Source organism: Pristiophorus japonicus, chromosome 11 (assembly GCF_044704955.1).
Source record: "Pristiophorus japonicus isolate sPriJap1 chromosome 11, sPriJap1.hap1, whole genome shotgun sequence".
Classification (NCBI taxonomy): Eukaryota; Metazoa; Chordata; class Chondrichthyes; family Pristiophoridae; genus Pristiophorus; species Pristiophorus japonicus.
In genome coordinates, this window is record NC_091987.1 from 182514113 (window position 1) to 182536744 (window position 22632).

Genomic DNA, 22632 nt, shown 5'->3' on the forward strand with positions numbered 1-22632 from the left:
TCGTTTGTGTGGGTGAAAGAGAAAAACGACTGCAACTGGAGAGTATAAGGAAATATGTTTTGCTTGCAGTGATCAGCAGATCCTATATGGTGAAAGATTTGCACATCACATAACTCAGAAAAGCTAGACTCGTGAATAATGAGAATTTATATATTTTATAGCAAAATAATGTAGAGTAATCTAATGAACAAGGGCTACATATGGCAGATGCAATTTAAAGTGGATAAGTGTAAAGTGATGCACTTTGAGAGAAATAACATGGAGAGGCTTTAGAATCAAAATGGTACTATTTTGAGGGGGGCGCAAGAGCAGAGGAACCTGAAGGTACATATTCACAGATCTTTGAAGGTGGCAGGGCAAAGTTGATAAGGTGGTTAAGAAAGCGTATGGGATACTTGGCTTTGTAAATAGGGGCATTGATTACAAAATCAAGGAAGTCATTTTAAACTGTTACAAATCTCTGGTTAGGCCTCAGCTGGAGTATTGTGGCCAATTCTGGAAGGATGTCAAGTCCTTGGAGTAAAGGGTTATGGGGAGCGGGCAGGGAGGTAGAACATAAGAACATAAGAAATAGGAGCAGGAGTAGGCCACCTGGCCCCTCGAGCTTGCTCCGCTGATCTGATCATGGACTCAGCTCCACTTCCCTGCCCACTCCCCATAATCCTTTACTCCCTTATCGCTCAAAAATGTGTCCAAAATGAGTCCATGATCAGATCAGCCATGATCTTATTGAATGGCGGAGCAGGCTCGATGGGCCACATGGCCTAATCCTGCTCCTATTTCCTATGTTCTTATGTTGGAGAGGGTACAGAGGAGGTTTACCAGGATGATACCAGAGATGAGGGACTTCAGGTATTGGAGAGATTGGAGAAGCTAGGATTGTTGTCCTTAGAGCAGAGAAGGTGAAGGGGAGACCTACTGGAGCTATTCAAAATTCTGAGGGGTTTTAATAAAGTAGAAGCAATTATTTCTTCTGGCAAGTGGGTAGTAACCAGAGGTCATAGATTTAAAATAATTGGCAAAAGAACTAGAGGGGAATGAGGAGAAATTTCTTCACACAGGGGGTTGTTAAGATCGGGAACACACTACCTGAAAAGGTGGTGGAATCAGATTCCATAGGATCTTAAAAAGGCAATTGGACATGTACTTGAAGAGGACTAATTTGCAGGGTTATGGTGAAAAAGTTAGGGTGTAGGACTAAATTGGACGGCTCTTTCAAAGAGCCAGCGCTGGCACGATGGGCCGAATGACCGCCTTCTGTGCTGTATGATTCTATTTTATGAAGACAGAGAGGAAATTCATGGCTGTAATGTGATACATTAATCATGGATATGTTGCAAAGGATCTTACTTTAGCCTATGTGCACCAGTAAAACACCCCAAAAATAGTGAAATTGTTCTGTATTTTTCGTTGATGTGTATGGGGTTGCTATCTTTTCCAACATCTGCTCTTGGGGCGGTGTTTAAAGGGGAGGGCACCAGTGCCCAGGGCCGCCATCTTTTTTTTTGTCTGCAGACTCTTGAGTCCCCTCAACGATGGCGGTCCTAGCTTTGTCCAGGCCACCATCGTGCAGCCGGGCACTCTGTCTTGGGTGCCGGGCTGCTTGCCCGGTCGCACGCTGCCCTGGTGGCCCAATGGAGGCCATCAGAGGCCGTGCAGAATGCACAGTGGCCCTCCCATAGTGCTTGACTCCCCGCCCCAGTAGCACCACATTACTGCCCCCAAAGGAAGTGGAGCACAGGAGATTGCATTCCGTTTCCTTTTAGGGGCAGTAAAGGTAATTCCGTGGTGGAAGGTAGGACTTTCGCGCCGGGTCCTAAAAGTCCCCGCCCTGGAAAGGTACAACCCCGTATCGGGGCTCAGGGCAATTTTTCCCCCACAGGCTCTCGATGTTTGGTTTACATTTTAAAATTTTCAGCCAGCCCACTCAAACAATTATACTATTACGTTCAAAGCCAGGAGTGACAATCAAAAATTGTATGCATAATTGAATTATGCAGAAAAAAACATCTATGAAGCAAGGTGTACTGTAGCATAGTGGTCATGTTTCGAGACTAGTAATCCAGAGGTCTGGAGTCATGATCCGAGAGACATGAGTTCATAAATCCACCACGGCAGTTGGGGAATTTAGTTAATTCTGTTCCTTCATTGTCGCTGGGTCAAAATCCTGGAACTCCCTAACTAATAGCACTGTGGGACTACCTTCACCACACATACTGCTGCGGTTCAACAAGGCGCCTTCTCAATAAATGCTGGCTTTGCCAGTAATGCCCACATCTCTTAAATGAATAATAGGGGAAAGCACAGGAATAAAAGTGCAGTGTGAAGGAAAAGTGATCATAGGGGTTGAAATTGCCCCTTCCCTTAAGGTCTGTTACCGCCGGAAATCGGTGGCCACACTAGTGGGGTGTTGCAGGGATCAGTGCTGGGACCCCAACTATTTACAATCTATATTAACGACTTGGAAAAAGGGATTGAGTGTAACGTAGCCAAGTTTGCTGACAATACAAAGATGGGAGGAAAAGGAATGTGTGAGGACGACACAAAAAAATCTACAAAAGAACATAGACAGGGTAAGTGAGTGGGTAAAAATTTGGCAGATGGAGTATAATGTTGGAAAGTGTGAGGTCATGCACTTTGGCAGAAAAAAATCAGAGCAAGTTATTATTTAAATGGAGAAAGATTGCAAAGTGCTGCAGTACAGCGGGACCTGGGGGTACTTGTGCATGAAACACAAAAGGATAGTATGCACGTACAGCAAGTGATCAGGAAGGCCAATGGTATCTTGGCCTTTATTGCAAAGAGGATGGAGTATAACAGCTATATAAGGTATTGGTGAGGCCACACCTGGAATACTGTGTGCAGTTTTGGTTTCCATATTTACGAAAGGATATACTTGCTTTGGAGGCAGTTCAGAGAAGGTTCACTAGGTTGATTCCGGGGATGAGAGGGTTGACTTATGAGGAAAGGTTGAGTAGGTTTGGCCTCTACTCATTGGAATTCAGAAGAATGAGAGGTGATCTTCTCGAAACGTATAAGATTATGAGGGGGCTTGACAAGGTGGATGCAGAGAGGATGTTTCCACTGATGGGGGAAACTAGAACTAGAGGCCATGATCTTAGAATAAGGGGCCGCCCATTTAAAACAGAGATAAGGAGAAATTTCTTCTCTCAGAGGGTTGTAAATCTGTGGAATTCGCTGCCTCAGAGAGCTGTGGAAGCTGGGGCATTGAATAAATTTAAGACAGAAGTAGACAGTTTCTTCAACGATAAGGGGATAAAGAGTTATGGGGAAGTGGAGCTGAGTCCATGATCAGATCAGTCATGATCTTATTGAATGGCGGATCAGGCTCGAGGGGCCGTATGGCCTACTCCTATTTCTTATGTTCTTATGTTTTTATAAGTCACCAGGACCAGATGGGATGCATCCTAGGACGCTGAGTGAAGTGAAGGAAGAAATTGTTGAAGTACTGGGCATAATCTTCCAATCCTCCTTAGAAATATGGGTGGTGCCAGAGAACTGGAGAATTGCAAATGTTACACCCTTGTTCAAAAAAGGGTGCAAAGTTAAACCCAGCAACTGTAGGCCTGTCAACCTAGTGGGGAAGCTTTTAGAAACAATAATCGGGGACAAAATTAACTGTCTCTTTGGATAAGTGTGGATTAATTAAGGAAAGCCAGCATTTGTTAAAGGCAAAATATGTTTAACCAATTTGTTCGAGTTTTTTGATGAGGTACAGAGAGGGTTGATGAGGGCAATCCAGTTGACGTGGTGTACAAGCCCATGGAATAGAAGGGACAGTGGCAGCATGGATACAAAATTGGCTAAGTGACAGGAAACAGAGAGTAGTGGTGAACGGTTGTTTTTCAGACTGGAGGAAGGTATACAGTGGTGATCCCCAGGGTCTGTTCTAGGATCACTGCTTTTCTTGATATATATTAATGGTTTGGATGTGGGTGTACAGGGCACAATTTCAACATTTGCAGATAACACAAAACTTGGAAGCATAGTGAACAGTGAGGAGGATAATGATAGATTTCAAGAGGACATAGCCAGGCTGGTGGAATGGGCGGACAAGTGGCAGATGAAATTTAATGAAGAAAAATGCAAAGTGATACATTTTGGTAGAAAGAATGAGGAAAGGAAATATAAACTAAAGGGTACAGTCCTAAAGGGGGGGGGGGAATGAACAGAGGTGTATATGTGCACAAATCATTGAAGGTGGCAGGGCAGGTTGAGAAAGCAGTTAAAAAAACTTACGGGATCCTGGTATAGAGGTATAAGGTACAAAAGTGTGGAAATTGTGATGAACCTGTGTAAAACACTGGTTCGGCCTCATCTGGAGTATTTTGTCCAATTCTGGGCACCGCACTTTAGGAAGGATGTGAATGCCTTAGGCTGCAGAAAAGATTTACGAGAATGATTCCAGAGATGAGGGACTTCACTTACATGGATAGACTGAAGAAGCTGAGGTTGTTCTCCTTAGAGCAGAGAAGGGTGAGAGGAGATTTGATACAGGTGTTCAAAATCATGAGGGGGTCTGGGCAGAATAGAGAGAAACTGTTCCCATTGGCAGAAGGGTCAAGAACCAGAGGACACAGATTTAAGGTGATTGGCAAAAGAACCAAAGGCGACATAAGAAAAAACTTTTTTACACAGCAAGTGGTTAAGATCTGGAATGCACTGCCTGAAAGGGTGGTGGAGGCAGACTCAATCATAGCTATCAAAAGGGAATTGGATAAGTACCTGAAGGAAAAAAAATTGCAGGGCTACGGGGAAAGGATGGGGAAGTGGGACTAGCTGAAGTGCTCTTGCAGAGAGCAGGCACGGGCTGGACGGGTTGAATGGCCATCTTCCATGCTGTAACCATTCTATGATTCTGTGATTCTATAGAATGTGATCTGCCAACATCTTGAAAGCACAATGGCTGTTCTCACCAATGCACCAGAAGGAATGGCAGCACTGTAGTCGCTAACATCTTAAGTACCAGCTTGGCTAAGTAGGTTGCACTCTCGCCTATAGCTCGTCAGATTAAGTTCAAGCCCCACTCCAGGACTTGAACACATGAACTAGGCCCTGCAATGCAGTGTTGGTAGTACAGCGTATCATCCTTTAGATGAGATGCTAAACTGAGCTGCTGCCTTCCTGTTCAGGTGCACAAGTAGATTCCCATGGCACGATTTGGAGAAGGGTAGGGGGTTTAACAAATGTTATGGTCAACATTCTTCCCTCAACTAACACCAAAAATGGGAAATTCATTGCATGGGATGTGCTTTGAGATGTTTCTGAGAGACATGATAAGGCAATATGTAAATTCAAGTTATTCTTTATTTTCTTAAATAAATTTTGAATAACTACTAACCAGTTCATTTAAACTCAAAGACAATTGTCCTTCAGGCAAAACAACTGCTTTGATCCCTGTTTTGCACTGTATGACCAGAATAATTATCCACTTTCTTTTTGCAGGAGAAACCAAAACCCATACCTGAAGATGAAGTAAAAGTTCCCCCTATAACGATTGATACAGCCTACAAAGAAAAAGACTTACCTGTAAGTGCAGCAGTAAGTGCTCCTAGTTTCAACAATCAAGGGAGAACACAACTGTGTTTTCTTTTCCTATTCGATTTTAGGGGCAAAGTGAGCAAAAACCACTGTCATGTGATGCCACTCAGGGGCTGTTACTTTACGACAAAATCCAAATTGTAACATTTCAGTTCATGGTAGCTGAGAGACATTGCTGGTGGGCTGAGGCCCTTGTCGTCTTCTTTCGTATGGCAGTAGCAAAGCAAATCAAACGTCAATATCCAAGTTGGATATCCAGGCCAAAGGTTCCAGTGTAAACGTGGATATCTTGTAGGCTGCCTGTGAATTTCCTCTGAGGACAGTGTTCAATGATGTGCTCCAGAGTCTGATTAGGTGCTCCACAGTCGCATGATCGGGATGCTTTAATCTTCCACCTATGGAGAAGGTGGCAGCATCGACCATGACCAGTTCTGATGCGGTTGATGGTTGTCCAGTGTTTGTGAGGAAGGTTTGATCCTATAGTGCAGGACACTGGCAGAGTTGTAAAGAGTAGGAGAGAACAATGAAAAGGTAGAGATTAAGTAACACCAAATTTGGGCTTTGAAAGCCTGAAGACTGTAGGAGGAATGAAAGGCTGAGGGCTTTTCGGGGTGCTGTAGTTTGAGATCCTGGAAAAGAATTAGTGGCAGTAGAAGAACCTTGATTTCAACACAATATCTATGCAGGGAGGAGGAAGACTGTAGCAATGGTGCCTCTGCAGCACAGGAGGAAGAAAAGAGAAGTATTCAGATGAGCAGGCGATAATGGTAATGATAAAATAGAGAGATAAAAAACTAGACAGTGGGGATAATTTTAACATTGAGCGATGGTGTAAAATGGGCGATATTCAATTGACCGCCCATTATATACCTCGCTCGATTTTTCCTTCTATTGACTTCTATTGGCTGATTCGATATTGCCCATTTTTCTTCATCGCCAAAAGCTAGAATTACCCCCAACCCCATCATCACCGTGAGAGGTTGGAAGCTACAGATGAGAGAGGACTTTTGTACACCTTCATCAAGTGTATTCACAATGTATATCACAGGGCTCGTAATTCTTGGCCATTGTTGGATGCCATATTTTTAAATCAGTGCACTGTGCCGCACCCCTCTATATTCAAATATGAAAACAATATCTCCTTTCTTAATTGCTCAGGAGCAGGAAAAGTGGGTGCTAATTCTCAGCAACACTCACGTCCATAGGTCCGATGATCTTGTGCTGCAATAGTTTGCTATCAGTTGATTTGACCAGCTCACAGCTTCCCCGCCCACCATCCTCCACCCACATATCTATGACTCCAGCTGCTGGACTAGAAATGGATCAGTGTCAGTTGATTAAAAGAGTTCTGCTGGGGAGTACTGAGTTGAATAGGTAGGAAAAGGCAGAGAAATCCAAGTTCGAAGCTATAATCAGTCAACCGTGCAATTTGGGGACCCTTAATTAACCTCCAGTTCGCATTATTCACCGTGTGATCCCTTTCATTATAGGACTTAACCAAGGTTCCACTAATTATTTTAAGTGCTTAGTTTCTATGCAGAGTTGTAAAATGCATATCATAATCAGGTAGACATTCTGTACTAAACTGTTCCACTGTTGTATCTTCTGTAGTTTCCATGTTGAATGTATTTTTTAAAGAAAATTAAAAAAACTATTTTGTTAAATTAATGTACAGTTTTGCTAAATGGTCCTTTCAGGTACATTAGGATTATTACTACGGTTGCACAAAAGTTAGGAGCGTTTTTGGACAGCCAAATGTCTGACATATATGGAAACTCGTCGCTGTCTGACACACACAAACCCATCGCCGTCTGACACACACAAACCCATCGCCGTCTGACACACACAAACCCATCGCCGTCTGACATACACAAACCCATCGCCGTCTGACAAACACAAACCCATCGCCGTCTGACACACACAAACCCATCGCTGTGTGACACACACAAACCCATCGCTGTCTGACACACACAAACCCATCGCTGTCTGACACACGCAAACCCATCGCTGTCTGACACACACAAACCCATCGCTGTCTGACACACACAAATCCATCGCTGTCTGACACACACAAATCCATCGCTGTCTGACACACACAAACCAATCGCCGTCTGACATACAAAAACCCATCGCTGTCCAACACACACAAACCCATTGCTGTTTGACACACACAAACCCATCGCTGTCTCACACACACAAACCCATCGCTGTCTCACACACACAAATCCATCGCTGTCTGACACACACAAACCCATCGCTGTCTGACACACATAAATCCATCGCTGTCTGACACACACAAACCCATCGCTGTCTGACACACACAAACCCATCGCCGTCTGACATACAAAAACCCATCGCTGTCCAACACACACAAACCCATTGCTGTTTGACACACACAAACCCATCGCTGTCCAACACACAAACCCATTGCTGTCTGACACACACAAACCCATCGCTGTCTCACACACACAAATCCATCGCTGTCTGACACACAAACCCATCGCTGTCTGACACACACAAACCCATTGCTGTCTGACACACACAAACCCATTGCTGTCTGACACACACAAACCCATTGTTTTCTAACATACAGAGAAACCCATTCTTTTGTCTGACACACACAGAAACCCATCACTCTGTCTGACACACATGGTAAGCTTCGCTTTGCCTGACCCTTGCAGAACTCAATTCGTCTATTTATCAGTCTTCTTTTGAAGCTACTAAGAAACTTGTAGGATTTCAATTTGCCTGCATCTTCTCTCACTGTGTAAGGACCTAATTCCGGAGAGCTTAGATGCAGGGAGTTTAAGCAACTAAAACCAGAGTAGGATCAAGTTTCCAGATGTTTTTCCAGTGGGACAACCTTATGATTAGGGCTTTGGCCTGCAGGATTGTCTAGCAGGTAGAATCTCAGCCCTCAGAAATGGGTCTATTCCTCTAGGTTCCACTAGTTGATCATAACCAGTGCTCTGTAGTACCGTGGACCAACCTTCTTCGGATTTCGAATTACATTCAGAATTTCCATCACTTGGCACATGACCTTTGAACCACCTTAACCACAAAGAAATCTTGCTATATCCTTAGCAAGGAGGGAACAGCGTGCTGTTTTCGAGTAGTTTATGACTGTGGCTCTGCACTAGGTGTATCTGTGCTAATTGCTCTATTTGCTGTTATTTTCCCAACATGATGTATTTGATATTTTATGCTGTCACTTCACACTCTTAAGTTACTGGACCAATGACTTGGAGGTCACTACCAGAGCTGTTGAGTCACAACTTTGCAGCAGTAATATTCCTAGATTCCAACTTTTAAAAATACAGGACGTCCATAATTTCCACAATAATGCAGTATTACTCTAATAATTATCCACTTTTTTTGTAGGTCAAGCCAGAAAAACCTTCGATTCCGCAAAAGATTTGCATTAAGAAGCCAATGCATTTCACAGCCATCTCCAAAGAAACTGTTTCTATGGTGCTCGAGGTAAAGTTTAAAAGTTACAGAGCAGGAAAGGAAGAACAACTGTAGTAGTAAAATAACTTTTTCATCTAACAATAATGAAAGGAATGGAAGACCTGACCTTCAACATTGGTCAAATATTTATTGGTTTGATGGTCGGGGACCGGCATATTAAGAGATGTCTCTTACATGAGCATGTGATATAATCTCCCTTCTTCTTTCTGGAGTACAGTTATATAACACATAGAAACATAGAAAAGAGGTGCAGGAGTAGGCCATTCGGCCCTTCGAGCCCTCACCACCATTCAATAAGATCATGGCTGATCATTCACCTCAGTACCCCTCTCCTGCTTTCTCTCCATACCCCTTGATCCCTTTAGCCGTAAGGGCCATATCCAACTCCCTCTTGAATATATCTAACGAACTGGCATCAACAACTCTCCGCGAAAGGGAATTCCACAGGTTAACAACTCTCTGAGTGAAGAGGTTTCTCCTCATCTCGGTCCTAAATGGCTCACCCCTGTGACCCCTGGTTCTGGACTCCCCCAACATCGGGAACATTCTTCCTGCATCCAACCTGTCCAGTCCCGTCAGAATCTTATATGTTTCTATGAGATCCCCTCTCATTCTTCTAAACTCCAGTGAATACAGGCCCAGTCGATCCAGTCTCTCCTCATATGTCAGTGCTGCCATCCCGGCAATCAGTCTGGTGAATCTTCGCTGCACTCCCTCAATAGCAAGAACGTCCTTCCTCAGATTAGGAGATCAAAACTGAACACAATATTCCAGGTGAGGCCTCACCAAGGCCCTGTACAGCTGCAGCAAGACCTCCCTGCTCCTATACTCAAATCCCCTAGCTATGAAGGCCAACATGCCATTTGCCTTCTTCACCGCCTGCTGCACTTGCATGCCAACCTTCAATGACTGATGTACCATGACACACAGGTCTTGTTGCACCTCCCATTTTCCGAATCTGCCGCCTTCCAGATAATATTCTGCCTTCATGTTTTTGCCATCAAAGTGAATAACCTCACATTTATCCACATTATACTGCATTTGCCATGCATTTGCCCACTCACCTAACCTGTCCAAGTCACCCTGCAGCCTCTTATCATCCTCCTCACAGCTCACACTGCCACCCAGCTTAATATCATCTGCAAACTTGGAGATATTACACTCAATTCCTTCATCTAAATCATTGATGTATATTGTAAATAGCTGGGGTCCCAGCATTGAGCCCTGCAGCATCCTACTAGTCACTGCCTGCCATTCTGAAAAGGACTCATTGATCCCGACTCTCTGCTTCCTGTCTGCCAACCAGTTCTCTATCCACGTCAATACATTACCCCCAATTCCATGTGCTTTAATTTTGCTCACCAATCTCTTGTGTAGGACCTTGTCCAAAGCCTTTTGAAAGTTCAAATACGCCACATCCACTGGTTCTCCCTTGTCCACTCCACTAGTTACATCCTCAAAAAATTCTAGAAAATTTGTCAAGCACGATTTCCCTTTCATAAATCCATTCTGACTTGGACCGATCCTGTTGCTGCTTTCCAAATGCACTGCTATTTCATCTTTAATAATTGATTCCAACATTTTCCGTACTACTGATGTCAGGCAAACGGTCTATAATTCCCTGTTTTCTCTCTCTCTCCTTTTTTACTGGGTATTCTCCAGTTCCTTACCCAGTTACTTTTCTGAGTCTTGATGATAAATATCTTCTTCTTAAGCAGTCCCCGGAGTCGAGGATGACTTACTTCCACATTAAAAATGAGTTCTAAGGTGACTGATGAGACCAATGCGGAATCGACAGTCTCTGTCACAGGTGGGGCAGATGGTGGTTGGAGTGACGGGTGGGTGGGATGCTTGATTTGTCGTACGCACCTTCCACATGTGGTTGGCCTCCGTGTTCTCCCGGCGAAGAGACTCTTAATTGTTCGGCGCCTTCTCGGATGCTTCTCCTCCACTTTGAGCGGTCTTGAGCCAGGGATTCCCAAGAGTCGGTGTGGATGTTACCATTTTTCAAGGATGCTTTGAGGGTGCCCTTGAAGCATTTTCTCTGCCGTCCTGGGGCTTGCCTGCCGTGATGTAGCTCGGAGTAGAGTGCTTGTTTTGGAAGTCTAGTATTGGGCATGTGGACAATGTGGCCCGTCCATCGGAGCTGATTGAGCCGTAGTCAAGCGTGATGCTGGGGATGCTGAGAGAGAACGCTGACGTTGGTGCGCCTATCCTGTCAATGAATTTACAGAATTTTGCACAGGCAACATTTGTGCTACTTCTCCAGTGCTTTGAGGTGCCTATTGTACGTAGTCCATGTCTCTGAAGCATATAGGAGGGCAGGTATTACTACTGTTCTGTAGACCATGAGCTTGGTGCCGGGTTTGAGATCCTAGTCTTCGAACATTTCCTCAGGCGGCCGAAGGCTGCACTGGCACACTGAAGGCGGTGTTGGACTTTGTCATTGATGTCTGTCCTTGCTGATAGTAGATTCCCAGGGTATGGGAAGTGGTCCACATTGTCCAAGATCTCGTCATGGATCTTGATAATCGGGGAGCAGTACTGTGTGGCAGGGGCAGGTTGGTAGAGAACCTTTGTCTTGCTGATGTTTAATCTAAGGCCCAGACTCTCATACGCTGCAGTGAAGCTGTCAGCGATGTTTTGGAGTTCGGACTCCGAGTGTGCACAATTGCAAGCGTCTTTTGCATATTGTAATTCAATGACAGAGGTTGGAACAACCTTGGAACTGGACTGGAGGTGTCCGAGATTGAACAGTTTCTCGCTTGTCCTGTAGATTAACTCCACTTCAGGAGGGAGCTTGTTAAAGGTGAGATGAAGCATTGCAGCAAGGAAGATTGACAAGAGCATTGGTGCGATGACACAGCCTTGTTTCACCCCATTCTGCACTTGTATTGAGTCTGTGGTGGATCCATTGGTAAGCATCACGGCTTGCATGTTATTGTGAAGCAGGCAGAGGATGATGACATTTTTATGGGCATCCAGATTTGAGAAGGACACTTCATAATCCCTCCCTACCCAGGCACTTGCAGCTGATAGACTACGTCATCGACCCAACGAGGGACCACAAGGACATCCGCATCACTCACACGATGACAGGAGCGGACAACTGCTGGACTTATCACCGCTTAATCTGCTCTGTTATCTCCATCAATGTAGCCTCAAAACAGCGGGGGCTACAGATATGATGCTGCAAAACTATCAACGCTGAAGCACTCACAGACCCTGCAAAAAAGCCCTATTCAGCCACCGCCGCACAGCCAACCTGATGACTTCCAAAGAACCGGAGCTGCAGAGTGTCCATAGTGCCTGGTCTGCCCTCAAGCCCACCATAATTATAACCTGCGAAAAGACTCTTGGCTACTCTACCAGAAAACATCAAGATTGGTTCGATGAGAACGACCAGGAGATCCAGGAGCTAATAAACTGCAAACACAAGGCATTTTTGAATTGGAATCAACAACTTGAGTGAAAGAAAGCAGATCTACCGATAAATGAAGGCCGAGGTCCAACAAAAATCTCGGGATCTAAAGAACAGATGGTGGGTGGAAAAAGTGCCGTAGATCCAGCAACTAGCCGGCAATCACGACGTGCATGGATATTTTTAGCGCAGTCAAGACCACCAACGGCTCAAGCACTCGAGATCTATTCCACCGAGAGCCAAGAATGGAGAGGTGCTCATCAAGGACAGAGAGGCAGTCAGTGCTTACTGGAAGGAGCACTTAGAGGATCTTCTACACCAAGACACTTTGACGTGAGTGTCCTTGGCTCTATCGCACAGCATCCTCTGCCTGCTCCACAACGACATGCAAGCCGTGATACTTACCAACGGATCCATCACAGACCCAATCCATGTCCGGACCGGGGTCAAGCAGGGCTGCGTCATTGCCCCAACCCTCTTCTCAATCTTCGTCACTGTCATGTTCCCTCACAGTCGACAAGCTCCCCGCTGGAGTAGAACTAAACTACAGAACCAGTGGGAACCTGTTCAACCTTGGCCATCTCCAGACCAGATCCAAGACCACCCCAACCTCTGTCATCGAGCTACAGTATGCGGATGATGCCTGCGTGTGCGCACACACAGAGGCTGAACTCCAGGACATAGTCGACGTATTTACTGAGGTATACTAAAGCATGGGCCTTACGCTAAACATCAGTAAGACAAAGGTCTTCCACTAGCCTGTCCTCGCCGCACAACACTGCCCCCCGAGTCATTAAGATCCATGGTGTGGCCCTGGACAACGTGGACCACTTCCTTTATCTCGGGAGCCTCCTATCAACATGAGCAGGCGTTAACGACGAGCGCCAGTGCAGCCTTCGGCCGCCTGAGGAAAAGAGTGTTTGAGGACCAGGCCCTCAAAACTGTCACCAAGCTCATGGTCTACAGGGCTGTGGTAATACCAGCCCTCCTGTATAGCTTAGAAACATGGATCATGTACAGCAGGCACCTCAAGTTGCTGGAGAAATACCACCAATGATGTCTCCGCAACATCCTACAAATCTCCTGGGAGGACAGACGCACCAATGTTGGCATCCTCGTCCAGGCCAACATTCCCAGCATTGATCAGCTCCACTGGGCAGGCCACATAGTTCGCATGCCAGACACGAGACTCCCAAAGCAAGCGCTCTACTCAGAACTCCTTCACGGCAAACGAGCTAAAGATGGACAGCAGAAACATTACAAGGACACCCTCAAAACCTCCCTGATAAAGTGCAACATCCCCACTGACACCTGGAAGTCCCTGGCCAAAGACCGCCCTAATTGGAGGAAGTGCATCCTGGAGGGCGCTAAGCTCCTCGAGTCTCGTTGCCGAGAGCATGCATAAATCAAGCGCAGGCAGCGGAAAGAGCGTGCGGCAAACCAGTCCCACCCACCCCTTCTGTCAACGACTAGCTGTCCCACCTGTGACAGAGACTGTGGTTCTTGTATTGGACTGTAAAGCCACCTAAGAACTCATGTTAAGAGTGGAAGCAAGCTTTCCTCGGATCTGAGGGACTGCCTATGATGATGATGATCCCACAGCATGCTACCCGTCACCACCTCGGTACAATCCCAGCCCGGCATGAGGTTGAAAAGGCCAACTGAACAACAAGTACTAAAGCATGGTGGAGAAGTACTCTTGGCGGGAATCCATGACCTTGTCGCTCTCAGAAGGAGGAGAGCATGTCAGGGGATCTCAGAGATGCCATAGAAACATAGAAACATAGAAAATAGGTGCAGGAGTAGGCCATTCGGCCCTTCGAGCCTGCACCACCATTCAATAAGATCATGGCTGATCATTCAGCTCAGTACCCCTTTCCTGCTTTCTCTCCCTACCCCTTGATCCCTTTAGCCGTAAGGGCCATATTCTAACTTCCTCTTGAATATATCCAGTGAACTAGCATCTACAACTCTCTGCAATAGGGAATTCCACAGGTTAACAACTCTGAGTGAAGAAGTTTCTCCTCATCTCGGTCCTAAATGGATTACCCCTTATCCTTAGATTATGTCCCCTGGTTCTAGACTTCCCCAACATCGGGAACATTCTTCCTGCATCTAACCTATCCAGTCCCGTCAGAATTTTATATGTTTCTATGAGATCCCCTCTCATCCTTCTAAACTCCAGTGAATACAGGCCCAGTCGATCCAGTTTCTCCTCATATGTCAGTCCTGCCATCCCGGGAGTCAGCCTGATGAACCTTCGCTGCACTCCCTCAATAGCAAGAATGTCCTTCCTCAGATTAGGAGACCAAAACTGAACACAATATTCCAAGTGAGGCCTCACTAAGGCCCTTTACAACTGCATTAAGACCTCCCTGCTCCTATACTCAAATCCCCTAGCTATGAAGGCCAACATACTATTTGCCTTCTTCACTGCCTGCTGAACCTGCATGCCAACTTTCAATGAATGATGTACCATGACACCCAGGTCTCGCTGCACCTCCCCTTTTCCTAATCTGCCGCCTTTCAGATAATATTCTGCCTTCGTGTTTTTCCCACCAAAGTGGATATCCTCACATTTATCTACATTATAGTGCATCTGCCACATGTTTGCCCATTCATTTAACCTGTCCAAGTCACCCTGCAGCCTTTTAGCGTCCTCCTCACAGTTCACACTGCCACCCAGCTTAGTGTCATCTGCAAACTTGGAAATATTACACTCAATTCCTTCATCCAAATCATTAATGTATATTGTAAATAGCTGGGGTCCCAGCACTGAGCCCTGCGGCACCCCACTAGTCACTGCCTGCCATTCTGAAAAGGACCCGTTTATCCCGACTCTCTGCTTCCTGTCTGCCAACCAGTTCTCTATCCACGTCAGTACATTACCACCAATACCATGTGCTTTAATTTTGCATACCAATCTCTTGTGTGGGACCTTGTCCAAAGCCTTTTGAAAGTCCAGGTACACCACATCCACTGGTTCTCCCTTCTCCACACTCTTCCAGTTACATCCTCAAAAAATTCTAGAAGATTTGTCAAGTAGGATTTTCCTTTCATAAATCCATGCTGACTTGGACTGATCCCGTCACTGCTTTCCAAATATGCTGCTATTTCATCTTTAATAATTAATTCCAACATTTTCCCCACAACTGATGTCAAGATAACCGGTCTCTATGTTTTCTCTCTCCCTCCTTTTTAAAAAGTGGTGTTACATTAGCTACCCTCCAGTCCATAGGAACCGATCCAGAGTTGATAGATTGTTGGAAAATGATCACCAATGCATCCACTATTTCTACGGTTACCTCCTTAAGTACTCTGGGATGCAGATTATCAGGCCCCGGGGATTTATCAGCCATCAATTTCCCTAACACAATTTCCCGCCTAATAAGGATTTCTTTTAGTTCCTCCTTCTCACTAGACCTTCGGTTCCCTAATATTTCCGGAAGGTTATTTGTGTCTTCCTTCGTGAAGACAGAACCAAAGTATTTGTTTAACTGGTCTGCCATTTCTTTGTTCCCCATTATAAATTCACCTGAATCTGACTGCAAGGCACCTACGTTTGTTTTCACTAATCTTTTTCTCTTCACATATCTATAGAAGCTTTTGCAGTCAGTTTTTATGTTCCCAGCAAGCTTCCTCTCATACTCTATTTTCCCCCTCCTAATTAAACTCTTTGTCCTCCTCTGCTGTATTACAAAATTCTCCCAGTCCTCAGGTTTGCTGCTTTTTCTGGCCAATTTATATGCCACTTCCTTGGATTTAACACTATCCTTAATTTCCCTTGTTAGCCACGATTGAGCCACCTTCCCTGTTTTATTTTTACTCCAGACAGGGATGTTGAAGTTCATCCATGTGATCTTTAAATGTTTGCCATTGCCTATCCACCATCAACCCTTTAAGTATCACTCGCCAGTCTATTCTAGCCAATGCACGTCTCATACCATCGAAGTTACCTGTCCTTAAGTTCAGGACCCTAGTCTCTGAATTGACTGTCACTCTCCATCTTAATAAAGAATTCTACCATATTATGGTCACTCTTCCCCAAGGGGTCTCGCACAACAAGATTGCTACTTAGTCCTTTCTCATTACAGATCACCCAGTCTAGGATGGCCAGCCCTCTAGTTGGTTCCTCGACATATTGGCCTAGAAAACCATCCCTAATACACTCCAGGAAATCCTCCTCTACCGCATTGCTACCAGTTTGGTTAGCCCAATCAATATGTAGATTAAAGCCACCCATGATAACTGCTGTACCTTTAATGCACACATCCCTAATTTCTTGTTTGTTGCTCTCCCCAACCTCACTACTACTGTTTGGTGATCTGTACACAACTCCCACTAGCGTTTTCTCCCCTTGGTATTCCGTAGCTCCACCCATACCGATTCCACATCATCCAAGCTAATGTCCTTCCTTACTATTGCATTAATTTCCTCTTTAACCAGCAACGCCACCCCACCTCCTTTTCCTTTCTGTCTATCCTTCCTAAATGTTGAATACCCCTGGATATTGAGTTCCCAGCCTTGGTCACCCTGGAGCCATGTCTCCGTGATGCCAATTACATCATATCCATTAACTGCTATCTGCGCAGTTAATTCGTCCACCTTATTCCGAGCCTTCAGGCTTGTCTTTTTAACTCACTTTGCCCCTTTAGAATTTTGCTTTAATGTGGCCCTGTTTGCTTTTTGCCTTGGGTTTCTTTGCCCTCCACTTTTACTTTTCTTCTTTTGCTTCTGCCCCCATTCTACTTCCCTCTGTCTCCCTGTATAGGCGACATCCCCCTGCCATATTAGTTTAACCCCTCCCCGACAGCACTAGCAAACACTCCCCCTAGGACATTGGTTCCCTTCCTGCCCAGGTGCAGACCATCCGGTTTGTACTGGTCCCACCTCCCCCAGAACCAGTTCCAATGTCGCAGGAATTTGAATCCCTCTCTTCTGCACCACTCCTCAAGCCACGTATTCATCTGAGCTATCCTGCGATTCCTATTCTGACTAGCTCGTGGCACTGGTAGCAATCCTGAGATTACTACTTTTGAGGTCCTACTTTTTAATTTAGCTCCTAGCTCCCTAAATTTGTCTTGTACAACCTCATCGTTGGTACCTATATGCACCACGACAACTGGCTGTTCACCCTCCCTCTTCAAAATGTCCTGCATCCGCTCCAAGACATCCTTGACCTTTGCACCAGGGAGGCAACATGCCATCCTGGTGTCTCGGTTGCGGCGCAGAAACGCCTATCTATTCCCCTTACAATAAAATCCCCTACCACTATAGCTCTCCCACACTTTTACCTGCCCTCCTGTGCAGCAGAGCCACCCATGGTGCCATGAACTTGGCTGCTACTGCTCTCCCCTGATAAGTCATCCCCCTCAACAGTACCCACAGCGGTGTATCTGTTTTGCAGGGGGATGACCACAGGAGACCCCGGCACTACCTTCCTTCCACTGCTCTTCCTGTTTGTCACCCATTCCCTATCTGTCTGTGTAACCTTTACCTGCGGTAAGACCAACTCATTCAACGTGCTATTCATGGCATCCTCAGCATCGCGGATGCTCCATAGTAAATCCAGATAAAAATAATCTCATTGTCAGCAAAGTTTGCAGACAGGTTTCTGCAGTCCAGTGCCGCAACGCGGTCTGTCAGGTGCTGCAGGCGGATGCACTTCCCGCACATTTAGTCGTCAGGGACACTGGAAGCGTCCCTGACTTCCTACATAGCACAGGAGGAGCATAACACGTGGCCGAGCTCTCCTGCCGTGACTTAACCCTTAGATTAACTTAACCCTTAGATGAACTTAATTGTGATCATCTTCAAGAAAGGTGACAAGTCCGACTACGATAATAATAGAGGATTTTCCCTGCTGTCTGCCGCAGGGAAAATCATCGCAAGAATCCTCCTCAATCGTCTCCTGAGCAGCCCATTCAACTACAGGATCATCACAGCTGAACCTGATCCTGCCTTTACCCAACCTTCACACATACAGGCTTCCAGAGCCAGATAGTGATCGAGAACAAGAACCTGCTGATTTTCTGCTTTACAAACCAATAGAGTTAAGGCCAGTGATGGAATCCCTTCTAGGATTCCATCTGAGACCAGCTAACTCTGCACACACATCGGAGATGGTATCTGGGACTATCCTGTTCTTAATGGCTCAGCTGGTCATTGAATGAACTCCTTTGCCTAGATTTTGTGATTAGTGTTACTTCAACACCAGCGGTGGCCCATTGACACCAGTGTTGAAATATCACCGGTTGAAAAATTATGGCTACTCAGTCATTGGGGAGAGCCTTTCCAACAGTTCTAGAAAGTAGAGGCAATAACTGCGATTGTTAATCGATGAAAATAAACAAAAGTGAACTGCGTGCAAGGTATATATTTTTCCAAAGTAACATCACCTCAAAAACAACTCTTTTGCTGAAATGATCATGACTTACAAGATGATGACCAAGAATTTGTATCTGACCCAGTAACCTTTAGTATTACTAGTTCTCAGAGCTGTAGTCAGATTGGCAGGATGGGACATGTAGTTCTGTTCATCAGGGACCTGTTCTGGGGCCTCAACTTTTCACCATATTTATTAATGACTTGGATGAAGGAATAGAGAGTTGGATATCCTAGTTTGCAGATTATACTAAATTAGGAGGGACAGTAAATGGTGCAGATGGGAGTTGGAAGTTGCAAATGAACATAGACAGATTACGTGAATGAAGAAAACTGTGGCAGATGGAGTTCAATGTGGGCAAGTATGAGGTTATCCACTTTGGAACCAAAGAAGATAAATCGGAGTATTTAATGGGTCAAATATTGATGAGGCAGATTACATAAACTTGGCTTATATTTCCTTGACTATAGACTAAGGGGGTGATCTGATTGAGGTGTTTACATTTTTTTTTATTTGATAAGGTAGAAACAGAGAAACTATTTCCTCTAATGGGGAATTACGAATGAGAGGACATAATCTTAAATTTAGATTTAAGCCACTTAGGAAGGAAATCAGGAAGCACTTTTCACACAAAAGGTAATAGAAATCTGGAATTATGTCCCCCAAAAGGCTGTGGATACTGGGACAATTGGAGCTTTCACGACTGAGATCGATAGGTGTTTTTTAGGTAAGGGTGGTAAGTGATATGGAGCTAAGGCAGTCAAATGGAGTTGATATACAGATCAGCCATGATCTAATTGAATGATGGATTGGTGAATGGCCTGTTCCTATTACTATGTTAACATCGATGAAATGTTAGGGATGAGATTTGTGATCAAAAAGAGTGAGACAAATTATAAACCTATTTATAAAGAACTGATTTATAATTTTGATTCACATTGCAAACAGACTATAATCTTCCCCCATGGGGCTACACTTATTTGCAGGAGTAAGTTAACACTAAAACAGGTAGCATTTGTAAGCCCAGGTGAGTAACTCTTGTTTCGATGAACAAGAGTTGATTGTTCTGCTTGTAAAGCAGCTTTCACAATGTCTTAAGATTGTATAAAAATTAAAATAATAATCCACTTGTTTTTCACATTACAAGAAAAAAGATGCCTTGGGCCCAAAGCAGACATCAACAGAAGCAACGGATGTTACTGCCTCTCTGAAAATTCAAGAACCAGAAAAAGTTCCATGGCAAGCTGCAGGCTCTCTGATGGTTGAAGTTGCACCCGAAAAAGGTCCAGGGAAACACACAGGACCTCAGACGTCTGAACCAGCAACAGAAAAAGGTCAATGGCAAGAGGCAAGCCATCTGATGGCTCAACCAGCAACAGAAAAAGATCAATGGCAAGAGGCAAGCCATCTGATGGCTCAACCAGCAACAGAAAAAGATCAATGGCAAGGGGCAAGCCATTTGATGGCTCAACCAGCAACAGAAGGTCAATGGCAAGAGGCAGGCCATCTGATGGCTGAACCAGCAACAAAAGAAGGTGAATGGCAAGAGGCAGGCCATCTGATGGCTCAACCAGCAACAGAAGGTGAATGGCAAGAGGCAGGCCATCTGATGGCTGAACCAGCAACAAAAGAAGGTGAATGGCAAGAGGCAGGCCATCTGATGGCTCAACCAGCAACAAAAGAAGGTGAATGGCAAGAGGCAGGCCATCTGATGGCTCAACCAGCAACAGAAGGTCAATGGCAAGAGGCAGGCCATCTGATGGCTGAACCAGCAACAAAAGAAGGTGAATGGCAAGAGGCAGGCCATCTGATGGCTCAACCAGCAACAGAAGGTCAATGGCAAGACGCAAGCCATCTGATGGCTCAACCAGCAACAGAAGGTCAATGGCAAGAGGCAGGCCATCTGATGGCTCAACCAGCAACAGAAGGTCAATGGCAAGACGTAAGCCATCTGATGGCTGAACCAGCAACAAAAGAAGGTGAATGGCAAGAGGCAGGCCATCTGATGGCTCAACCAGCATCAGAAGGTCAATGGCAAGAGGCAGGCCATCTGATGGCTGAACCAGCAACAAAAGAAGGTGAATGGCAAGAGGCAAGCCATCTATTGGCTCAACCAGCAACAGAAGGTCAATGGCAAGAGGCAGGCCATCTGATGGCTCAACCAGCAACAGAAGGTCAATGGCAAGAGGCAAGCCATCTGATGGCTCAACCAGCAACAGAAGGTCAATGGCAAGACGCAGGCCATCTGATGGCTCAACCAGCAACAGAAGGTCAATGGCAAGAGGCAGGCCATCTGTTGGCTCAACCAGCAACAAAAGGTCAATGGCAAGACGCAGGCCATCTGATGGCTCAACCAGCAACAGAAGGTGAATGGCAAGAGGCAGGCCATCTGATGGCTCAACCAGCAACAGAAGGTCAATGGCAAGAGGCAGGCCATCTGTTGGCTCAACCAGGAACAGAAGGTCAATGGCAAGAGGCAGGCCATCTGTTGGCTCAACCAGCAACAGAAGGTCAATGGCAAGACGCAGGCCATCTGTTGGCTGAACCAGCAACAGAAGGTCAATGGCAAGACGCAAGCCATCTGATGGCTCAACCAGCAACAGAAGGTCAATGGCAAGATGCAGGCCATCTGTTGGCTGAACCAGCAACAGAAGGTCAATGGCAAGAGGCAGGCCATCTGATGGCTCAACCAGCAACAGAAGGTCAATGGCAAGACGCAGGCCATCTGATGGCTCAACCAGCAACAGAAGGTCAATGGCAAGAGGCAGGCCATCTGATGGCTCAACCAGCAACAGAAGGTCAATGGCAAGAGGCAAGCCATCTGATGGCTCAACCAGCAACAGAAGGTCAATGGCAAGACGCAAGCCATTTGATGGCTCAACCAGCAACAGGAGAAATAGAACAAATTCAATCGCTTGAGACGGTAAATAACAGTTGAGCTTATTGTTCAAAGAAGGATTGCATTGTCTTCCAAGCAGTTTTCTAATTTTAAAGATTATATATTTTTTGTTTTAAGGAGAATAAAGAAGACGCAGTAAATCCAAATGAAGACCACGCTGCTGTGGTCATACAGGCAACATACAGAGGTTACACTATGAGGAAGAAATTGAAAGACGGAGAGTCACCAGGCCCAACTCAGTGAGTTCTGTGATCCAGTGGTTCAGCGGACAAACATGAAAGCCCATTATTTCCTATGTTTTCTATTGCTGTATCTTACAGTACTTTTAGTTCACCGCTACTATTTAAAATGCACTGCTAGTTTTGTTTTGTTTTGTGCTAACCATGCCAAACATGAATGTTTCAAATACTGGATTTGAGAGCCATGCAAAAAAAAACTACTCCAGTAAGGCTTCTTAAAAATTATTTAAATATTTAAAGTATTTTGATTTTCTAATGTACATCATTTAAAATTTAAAAAATAAAAAAGGTTCAGTGCATTTCTTCAGCGAGTATACTTCTGACATAGTGTCCAGTTTACATAGAATCAACCAGACATAGAATAAGAGCTTTGGAAGTTGAAGAGTAAGTTCAAAACACATATGGATAGGAATACCAGGAGAGTTGGATGTAATAATCATCAGTCTCACAGAATTGAGGACTTTCTTTATTCTCTGCATCATCTACATGCTGATGGAGCAAGTCAGATTGTCGGGCTAGATGGAAGGTATCATACCCCTGTTAAGATGTTTTGCCATGTATGATTTTCCACTTTAGTGCATATCGGGAAAATGCATCCCCCTAGACTGTGAATTTTCATCCATCAATCTTATTGGATGGAAAATCTGTGGGTGCT

At 45.1% G+C, this 22632-nt stretch overlaps 1 protein-coding gene across 1 annotated transcript in view; it reads left to right on the top strand.

Annotated features, from left to right (window-relative positions):
• LOC139275889 (retinitis pigmentosa 1-like 1 protein) overlaps nt 1–22276 on the top strand; it is a 41931-nt gene extending 19655 nt beyond the window's left edge. Inside the window, exons 3-6 of the mRNA XM_070893109.1 lie at nt 5467–5550; nt 8944–9042; nt 19987–21762; nt 21856–22276. Of these exons, the coding sequence (XP_070749210.1) occupies nt 5467–5550; nt 8944–9042; nt 19987–21762; nt 21856–21981 (2085 nt within the window). The 3' untranslated portion in view covers nt 21982–22276. The remainder of the gene's footprint in view (nt 1–5466; nt 5551–8943; nt 9043–19986; nt 21763–21855) is intronic.
• The last annotated feature ends 356 nt before the right edge of the window (nt 22277–22632 follow it).